This window comes from Papaver somniferum, chromosome 7, assembly GCF_003573695.1.
Source record: "Papaver somniferum cultivar HN1 chromosome 7, ASM357369v1, whole genome shotgun sequence".
In the NCBI taxonomy this organism is placed as follows: Eukaryota; Viridiplantae; Streptophyta; class Magnoliopsida; order Ranunculales; family Papaveraceae; genus Papaver; species Papaver somniferum.
The window spans coordinates 100,052,786-100,062,570 of record NC_039364.1 but is presented as its reverse complement, the minus strand read 5'-3'; the positions used below and the strand labels follow the sequence as shown (position 1 = coordinate 100,062,570).

The following is a 9,785-nucleotide window of genomic DNA, read 5'->3' as shown; positions in this document are numbered from 1 at the left end:
ACTATTCATACGGAAAAGGGAAAGGATAAAGGACATCATAGTGGAGTGGAGTTGTTTTGTGATCCATATCCCTTCTCTCTATTCGAGTGATAAAAAAAGGATGCCTACACTATAATGCTTGGCCTTAGTAACCTTGAACATGCATACACATTACACAATAATTGGCCGACCCTACTTGCAAACAAAAATAGACCACACCCACCAAAAATATTACTTAATTAACAAATAAAAAGCCAAAACAAAAAATACAAAAAAGCATCGTGACATAATCATCTCACCATCCTCCCTAAAGACCACGGTACACTCATTTCCAGTAATCACCTCAATCGGACGGTCCTAATTTGTATGGTACGAACCTTCGTGGCGTGGACTTCCTTTGCCACTTCCTTTTTTTTTTTATTCACACCCAAAATGGTGTTACCCTGTTTATATATATTCCTCCTTTTACCTACTCTAAAATTTCTTTCTCTTCTCTTTGGTTCTTCATCTTTATCTAGAAAATTCTTCTGTTCTTCTGTATTAATGGAGAATTTACTATGTGATGAACTAATTCAAGAAATCTTCACTCGTGTACCTTCAACATCATCCTCATCAGTTTCGTTGGTCTCTAAAAGATGGTTAAACCTGTACAGAACTTCAATTACTTCACTTTCAATTTGTATAAACCAGAATAATAACCCTTCTTCAATTTCTTCATTTCTTTCTAATTACCCTCATCTTTCTTCGATTACAATCGTCTCAGAATCAAACCCAAACTCCAAAATTTCATCTTGTTGTGATCATGTTTTGATGTCTGTAGCTTCAAATTGTTCTAATCTTCATCTACTTAGATTCTTAGCTGGGCCTATATCTCCATCTTCTTTAATATATGTATCAAATTCCTGTAAACATCTTACTTCTCTTCAAGTTTCATCACCCAGACCTTTGAATTTCCACTGGCTTAAGAATTTCCCATTTCTGAAAGACCTATCTTTTACTAATTCAAGCCCTAAATATGATGATTATCTAACACTCCACAGCCTCAATTCCCATCCTGATTATGATTCTGATTCTGAGGAGGAAACTCAGGTTTCCGGAAAATCTGGGCTGTGCTTAGAAACTCTGTGTTTATCCGGTATTGGAGCTGAGGGTCATGGAATGAAGTGGTTATGGAAGAATTGTAAAAATCTTCGGAATTTACGTTTAAAAAACTGTGAAAGCATCGGGTATGGTGATTCATTTACTTCATTTTTTAACTGTTTAAAGAATCTTGAACAAATTGAGGTAAGAACAAGTAGAACAATTGTTGATGTTGTTCTGTTTCAATTGTCGGAACACTGTAATTCACTGGATTCACTGCTCTTATACGACGGAGGCAGTAGAGAAGGTTTGCACAGGTTTATAACAAGTACTAAATCGAGTATTAAGCGTCTCGATTTTCGGTTACCATTAGACCTTGATAACTATCATATATCTGCAATTGGGGAGTGTTTTAATGGTCTTGTAAGTCTTAGACTACAAAGTTGTTGTCTTATTACAGGTGAAGGTCTTAAGAATCTTGGGGCAGATAGTATGAAACTTGAAGAATTAGCACTTATAAATTGTGATGTTGTTGAGAGAGAACCTGGTCTGTTAACTACATTGGGACAAAATTTGAAGGGATTAAGGAAATTGGATTTGTCTTTTAATGAAATGTTAGTTGATAAGGAATTGGTGTCTATGCTTGCTTCTTGTAAGAATTTGGTTGACATTCAGCTGAGAGGGTGTCGTGGGATAACAAATTCTGCTATGGTTTTAATGTGTAAGAATTGTAAAGGGTTAGAGAATGTGGACATCAGGCAGTGTTCAAGGGTGGGAGTTGAAGGTGTGGATGTGATTTTGATGGCGTTGCCCAAGTTGATAAGTGTTTTGGTTGAAGATATCAAGGTCTCATCTGATGCTAAGAAATGGGTTTCGAAGAAATTTATTGTTATTGATATTTGATCTCAATGTTGAATGTAAAATAAAACCTTTTCTTTTGTTGTTGTAAATAAGAGAACGATGAGTGATGAGAATCTCACTCTGGACTGTTCCGTAATTGTATTCATACAATGTAAGTTAATGTTAATCCAAAACTCATGAATGAAAACATGAAATTTCTTTAGATTGATGTAGGTTTCAGCACCTACACAGCTCTTTCAAGTTTCATCAAGTCTACTGATTTCTATTTCATTACTTCTTAATCACAGGAATTCCAGGAAGTATTTACCAACTTTGGACATTCTTTGCTGATTTTTTATTTAATGTATTTCTTAGTCTCAGGGATTCCAGGAAGTATTTACCAGTTTTGGACATTCTTGATGACCATAAACTGATATCCTCCTCCTTCACCTCAGGTAATCAAAAAAACAAATTTTTCAAGAAAAATAATAAAACGTTAATAAAGTCATACGAGATTGATACCTAGTACAACGCGACCATAATATACACCAACAGTTGTGTCATCTAACTTTTGTAGCTTTGAACTAACTGTAGCAGATTAAGAAAGAAGCAATAAGAAAAAAATGTAGCTAGTATTCCCTTGTGACAAGGCTAAACTCCCTCAGTCCTAGAATATTGCCGAAAGATTAAAGATGGCAATGTGGTACATAACACATTAACCAGCAAAATGGCTAACCAAAAACTGAGCCAATAGAAACATGTGGGAGAGATGTGATGGATGCTTGGAAGCTATTTTTTAAGACGGAACCCAGCGCAGTAACAAGGGGAGCTTCATCAGACCATTCAAGCAACTAAATTCATACCATTCGAGCAAAACTTAATTTTTCTCATCCACCACGACCACTTGATGATCTGCACAGTACAGAAACATCTCGCTACCCTGTTATGATGATTTAAATGCAAGGCGGGAGAGTGATAGAGATTAGATTCATCTTACCCCTTAGATGTACTCCCAAGTTCGCCTGAGCATCTGCCTCGCTGTTAAAATCCTTAAAAAAGACAAGAAAATATTAAAACTTTGAATAATTCCAAACGTGACAAGACGAAACCAAAAGAGGTAAGAATCGTCGAGATACGGGAGAAGCATATGGGTTACACTTACCCTATAAACATGTTTGATCTCAAAAGAGACACACTTATCCTTAAGTTCCTTAACTTGCTTGCAGAACATTGCCATGTTATCATTCTTGCATTTCCATTTACCCTGAACCTGTTTCAGCAAATAATTATCTATAATTTATTAACATAATAAGAACAAGTTAATACACACAAAAGAGCCAACATAGATATTGATTCATGCAGTGCAGGTTTTCCTCAAAAAAGTATGCTGCAGAAGGAACACCTGAGAATTCAATAAAAGAGGGTCAATACACACAAAAGAGCCAATATAGATATGGATTCCATGCATTGCAGGTTTTCCTCAAAAAAGCATGCTGGAGAAGGAATGAGCAGAACTTTCATTAAAAGAGGGTCAATCAAGTTATGGAAGCACAGAGAAAACTAGTCTATCTAGTCGCTATAATAATTAACATTCCATAAGTGACATTAGATAATTCAAGTATCACACTGAGTGTCACCATAAATTATAGGGTTTTCACAAGTTAGTATCATGATGAAAGTAACCACATATTGACAGGCTTCTTGACTTTCAGAGAAGATAAGTAACTGTATCAAACCATTGAAAGGAAAACAAACAAACCTGATTAACTACGAGGTTCGAATCACCTTGCACAGAAATTCGTTTGAAACCTTTCTGAAGGGCGTGTTTCACCCCTAAAAGCACCGCCCGGTATTCAGCCACATTATTGGTTGCAATACCAACACCTTCATGCAATCGACAGAGCTTCGTAAAGACACAGAGTCAGAGAGCCATCCATTGTGAATATGGAAAGACAACAGCTAAAATCGTTAGCCAAGGGTGAAAATTCTATACCACTTGCCCGTTCTCAGCTCGAAGTACTGCTCCAGCACCAGCTGGTCCAGGATTTCCTTTAGCAGCACCATCAAATTCAACTATGCATAAACCCTTCTAACGATAAAAAGAAAGAAAGAGATAAAAGAGTCAATTCCATGCTCTAATACTGCTTCAGAACCACATAAGAGCACTCACTTGTTCCGGTACAGAACTTTCATGTTTGATTATCTTGCTCGGACCCATTGCATGAAAGCTAGAACCATTTATTTGCTGCAAAAAACATATAAACAATTAGAAAATAAGACAAAATATAAGAAGCTAGAATGCCACCTCAAAGAATCAACAAACTCACCAGTATAGCATTGAACCACAAACTCAACAATATAGACAACAGCAGAAAACAAACTGCTAGTCTACTACAAGTATTATCTTGAAAAACTGTGTGAAGTTCATGGAATCTGCTTTGGACGGAAGGAAAAGGTCTATTTCAACGAAAATTTTCTAATGATGTGAGATTTGTAATTTTACTTACAGCTACTATATTGCCTGATTGCAACATTTCATGTGATCTCTTTTGTGGGAAAACTTTAACTGGTAATTTTCCTTTGGAGGAAGGTGGTTGCTGAAATAATAAAATATAAAAATAAGACCAGAAATAGGGTGTCTGATTTGGCAGCCAGAAATAGAGTGTCTGATATAATCTATGGCCAACGACTACATTAATATTAATTTGAAAGCTATAGTGCTCAAATACTTAACCTGAAAGGGACAAGGTACAAGATCCTTAAAGAGGTCCTCATTTACATCTGCTGCATTGACGGTATAGGTGGCCTTCTGAAGACCACGCGCATTAAGATATTCCTCGGTCTCTTTAGCCAAAGAATATCCTTTGAATACACTAACAGAAGGATCACATACCTATCAAAAGAAAATCAGTTACATGTCTTAGTAAATGGAAAGTACTACCAAGAGTTGCAGAAACTAAAACAATTAATCGATTTGAAGAGCACAATAGTAGATTTCAATTGAAATTCCATATCCAGGTTTAAGTTTAACATAAAAGACAAGAACACTATGAAATTTGCAACTCTACTAAAACATGCAACATTCTACGACCCTTTTCCCACTTTATCAGTCTCCAAACATGCAACAACATAACATAATCGAACACCTCCAAGCCATTTCTGATAATCTCAATTTTTACCGGATACCATCGACACCCAGAATTATACATACATCGTTTACAAAGTTAGACATATTTAAGGATTAATAGGACAAATCTTACAGAATTTCCAACTTGGGCTTGGCAATCGCTTAAACTCTTGTATATACCGACGATATCTCCCTTCCTGACAACATAGAAAGCATCTTTTTCTTTCTCCATTGATACAACCCTAGCGAAAGAGCACAAACTAAAACTGAACAAAATTAGGTGAGGTTTTAGGAGGGTTCAACTGAAGAAAACCCCTAAAAAATCGGTTAGAAATCTAAACTCATATGATACGATCGTTAAGATCATTGAAATAGAAGATTTAACGAATGAACAGTAAATGTTACTAACCTGTAACCTTTAGTGGTAGAGAGTGGCAGACTCAGAACAACTCCGGTGAAAACGACTCGTTAGGTCTTCTTTTTGGCAGGTTTACTCAGAAAGTATGCGTCGATTGCGTCTAACATTATTCTGAAAACACTTAATAGAGGGGCCAAACTTATGGTCCAAACACGGTTCAAATCCAAGATGATTCAGTCCAAACACGGTCCAATCCAAGATGATTCAGTCCAAACACGGTCCAATGATTCGGTCATTCGCTATTATACCGTAGTAGCTTTTTATCCTAGTTTAATTGGGGCCATAACTTCCAATTGGGGCCATGGAATTTTGTTTGCCCCCCAAAATTTTCAGGGATATAAATATCGCAATATGAATATATTATTTTACCCTTCACTAATTGAAAATCAGTTTCACTAATTAACTACCCTAATTAAGGTCCCTAATTTATATACCCTAATTAAATCAAAGAGAAAATCAGTTTCTCTTTTATCTTCATCTTCTTCTCCTCCCTTTCTCTTCTCCACCTCCACCATTAACGACTCCACCTCCACCGAGGAAAATTCTTCGAACCGATTCATCGCGTAATCGTCGATGATAAAACTTTAATCGACGATTAACTTCTTTTACAAATATGGCTAAAACAAAGCAAACCGCTCGCAAAGCACTTCAAATTCCTAATCTTGTAGATACGGTGAATGCAAAGGTGTACGTGCGAAGAGCTCCTGAAGCAAGCAAATCGAAACCCAAAAAGGGAATGGCTCCAATTAGAGGGTACGTGAACTTAAACCCACCTCCTATTCGATGTTTTGGTTGTTTTTTGATTGTGTAATCGAGATTGGTAACTGAAAAATAGAAGTTACGGAGTGAGAGTCGTTAGCATCGAAGAAATAATACCCTAACGACTCTTACATTGCATGCTTTTTCTATGAAAAATCGTTAACCTGTTAGTGTAAATATGACGACCCTTGTTCTGCTACTTCGACCTTTTGTGCCCTAGAATAGAGTCGTCACCATATTAGGTTGAAGATGACGGCTGTAGTTTGACGACCCAAAATTAGTGCGTAACGACTCTGGGTTGAACTTGAACTGCCTTCTGTTGGAGAAAACGATAGAGTCGTCAGTAGTATATAATCCCTAGATTAGAGTCGTTAGTAATCTATAATCCCTAGAGTCGTCATCTCTTTTAAAGGGTCGGCAGTTACTTGTTTGACGACCCAAGTTTAATCTTTAACGACCCTTTAAGGACCAAAATCATCCTCACTGTCCAATTTTTGCAAAGAGTCGTTACCTTATAAATTACAGTCGTTACTTTGTAATGAAGAGTCGTTATTTTGTTAGAGCATATCATTGACGACTCTTTAACTGATAGAGATAAAGTTGATGTCTTATAAAAAAAAAATTCATGTTTGGAATGTAGTGACAAGAAAACGAAAGACAGGGTTGAAATCACGACAACTCCTCCTTCGAAACCTCCCTGCAACGATGAATATTTACTTGCCGGTCCATTGCGCGGAAGAAGGCCGAGTGAGGTATCATTTTCTATCACCGAACCAAGAGACAAAGGTAATGAGTTATCCGATTCGTCAGAATCAGACACTCCTGTTGTTTCAGATAACACTAGTGCTGAAGAAGAAGATGAACAAGAAGAAGAGCAAGTAGAGGAGGAACAGGGTGTAGAACATGAGATACAAGAAGAAGAGATTCAAGAAGAAGAAGAGGAACAAGAAGAAGAGCAAGAAGAGGAGGAAGAGGGTGAAGGTAATGGTAGTGGTGATGATGAGGATGATGGTAATGAGGAGGAACAACCTAAAGGTAATAATGGCGGTGATGATAATGATGATGAGGAGGAAGATAATGAAGGTAATGATGATGAAAAGGATGAAGGTGGTGATGATGGTAAAACCACTATTGAGGATGAGGAAGAGAATTCAAAGGAGAAAAAGCCGGTAAAGAGGGTTAAGAAGGATGAAACAGATATTGCAACCAGTGCGAGACACGTTCCCACTACTCATTTGATGTTGCCTCCTCTTCGAGGTGGTAAACTTAGAGGAGAACCTAGAGATGGGGGCAAAGTTCTATTTGGATATCCTGGATCGTGGGCTCATTGCATTAGTGAGACAATCGGAAGAATCCCAAATTTGCTTGCTATTTGATTAGTTGGTGTTAACTTGTTTATGTTTTGTTTTTTAAATACGTGTTTGTTTATGTTTTGTAGGATCATAAGTATGCCACACGTCTTTTTCGGCACCAATCTTCTTTCAAGAAAATGGAGTTGTGGCCGCTAGAAGGTGAATGTGCAAGAGTTATAGATTTGGTTGAAAACTCAGGTTTGTACAATGCCGTTCTGAACTCTGTGATTGCGTATGACAAGGTCGCAGTATCTAGTTTCTGTGAAAGGTATCACGCTGAAGTCGACACATTCCAACTTCCTTTTGGTGAGATGGCGATAACTGCTGATGACGCAGAACAGATATTAGGGTTGCAGGTCGAAGGAAAATCAACCGGTGAGAAGTTCAAGAGAAGGCCTAGTTGGGAAGACATCTATACATGGACCAAAAACTTGTTTGGCTGGGATTCCGTGAAGATTAATGGGCTTTTCGAGAAGGGACCTAAGTACCCGAAGAAAGAGTTCAAACTTGTAGATATTAGGAACATGTTTTCTGGGACAGAAAAGAAGGAAAAATAAGGAGGTTTCTCTGATATGGAATGTCGCTATGCGGCGGCTGGGTATTTGTTGTATGTCCTTGCGTCGGTTATATTTCCTGACAGCAAAGGTAACCGGGTGAGCGCCAACCTTATTCAGCTTTTGGATCCCTTGGAAGATGTGAGCAAGCACTCTTGGGGGACTGCCATAATTGCACACCTGAATGGTCAGCTTTCTCAGGGATCTCGCAAACTAACTTCTCAAATTAATGGGAATTTGGCTCTAATCCAGGTATTTGGATTGATGAAATTTTTCTTATTTTTGTACATTTTAAAAATTGAATTATTTATGTTTATTTCATTGGTTTCTATAGGTGTGGATTTATGATCATTTCCCATCACTGATCAAAGATAATGAAGATGTGGAACTCAACCCACAATGGAGCAAAGGTAGTCCAACGGGAACCAAATACTTGTTCACTGGTTCTCAAGATAGGGAACAAACTGATGCGTTGATACAAATGCGTCAAAAACTTGACAACATCACGGCTAAAGAGGCAGTCTTCAATCCGTACAAGAATAATAGAGTTGGCGCAATGGAAGATGTCATGTATTACCATGGCCCTTTGTTTCACCCTAACTGTTTTTCAATGTACAATCCGATAAGAATCATGCATCAACTTGGTTTTATTCAAGATTCACCCGATGAGGATTATATACCTCCATTCAAGCACGCGTTGGAAAAGTGCGAGGCTGACGAAGCGGGTATAAAGGTGGATTATGAACCTAAAGTTGATGTCAAGCATTGGAATGATAAACACTCTAGGCTTGTAGACATCTCATGGTGGGTGCATGGGTAGATCCGACTCCGGGTAGGAGGACCAACAGAGCATCCACCTCTTCTTCTTCTCATATAATCCGTACTCCAAACATCGATGAACTTTTGCAAATTTGCATAGTACTTTACTTCGGTCTTCGAATGGGCCAAAAGGTCCCAATCTTTGAAGAAATCCTCCCATACATCCCCCTCTTCATCAAATTTTTCCTTGGCTTTCTTTTTATCTTCCGCTATCTCTTTTTTTGAAAGTTTACTAAGACGCTCGTCTTCCTCCTTGGAACGTTGATTACCCTTTGCAGGTTTGATCTTTTGGATTTGATTCTTGAAATTATTAAAAAGATTCTTTTGGATGTGCCACATACAAAGAAAATGTTGAGCAAGGGGAAAAACTTGACGAACGGCACTCATGACTGCAAAATCCCTATCCGTAAATATAACCTGCGGTGTCTCTTCGCCACGGTAAATCAACCTAACTTGTTCCAAAGCCCAAACATAGTCTTCTATTTCTTCCTTTTCCATAAAGCACCATGCCACGGTGAATGATTGCTTATCCGAAGTATGACTAGCCACGTTCAACAATGGCATGTTATACTTGTTGGTTTTATAGGTGCAATCTATGAACAAGACCTGGTAAAAGCACTGTGCCAAATCCATCATCCTAGGATGGGCAAGAAAAATATGAGTCACTTTGTCGCCCGGACCGATCCTTGTTTGCATGGCATAATTATGTTTTTATGCCAACCACTCTGATTGTTGCATAATTAATATACCATCCCATTCAGTTCTCTTGATCGTTGCTTTGGCAACGTAGATTGTGGAAAGAATAGACAAGTTTGACTTATCTTCCGCCTTTATTGCATTTAGAATCTTAAGGGGAC

The 9,785-nt window shown here is 37.9% G+C and overlaps 3 protein-coding genes across 7 annotated transcripts; 2 read left to right on the top strand and 1 right to left on the bottom strand.

The window, feature by feature from the left end:
• Positions 1–424: 424 nt before the first annotated feature.
• On the top strand, positions 425–2,122 carry LOC113297959 (F-box/LRR-repeat protein 3-like). The gene has a single exon (XM_026546577.1). The coding sequence runs from the start codon at positions 523–525 to the stop codon at positions 1,960–1,962; it is 1,440 nt and encodes a 479-aa protein (XP_026402362.1). The 5' UTR covers positions 425–522; the 3' UTR covers positions 1,963–2,122.
• Positions 2,123–2,388: 266 nt separating this feature from the next.
• On the bottom strand, positions 2,389–5,548 carry LOC113297958 (ribonuclease H-like). 5 transcript variants are annotated; one of them, XM_026546572.1, is made up of 10 exons: positions 5,436–5,548; positions 5,160–5,286; positions 4,634–4,792; positions 4,407–4,496; positions 4,070–4,144; positions 3,893–3,988; positions 3,659–3,802; positions 3,062–3,169; positions 2,897–2,948; positions 2,389–2,811 (listed from the first exon to the last, which is right to left on the bottom strand). In XM_026546572.1, the coding sequence occupies exons 2-10, from the start codon at positions 5,256–5,258 to the stop codon at positions 2,777–2,779; spliced, it is 858 nt and encodes a 285-aa protein (XP_026402357.1). In that variant the 5' UTR covers positions 5,259–5,286; positions 5,436–5,548; the 3' UTR covers positions 2,389–2,776. The 5 variants fall into 5 exon arrangements, with proteins under 5 accessions (XP_026402357.1, XP_026402359.1, XP_026402358.1 ...); XM_026546574.1 differs by having other exon boundaries at positions 3,893–3,985; XM_026546573.1 differs by having other exon boundaries at positions 5,160–5,268; positions 5,436–5,537.
• Positions 5,549–7,487: 1,939 nt separating this feature from the next.
• On the top strand, positions 7,488–8,929 carry LOC113294984 (serine/threonine-protein phosphatase 7 long form homolog). Its single transcript, XM_026543348.1, has 4 exons — positions 7,488–7,538; positions 7,642–8,039; positions 8,196–8,361; positions 8,444–8,929. Exons 1-4 carry the CDS (start codon positions 7,488–7,490, stop codon positions 8,927–8,929), a joined length of 1,101 nt encoding a protein of 366 aa, XP_026399133.1.
• Positions 8,930–9,785: the final 856 nt, after the last annotated feature.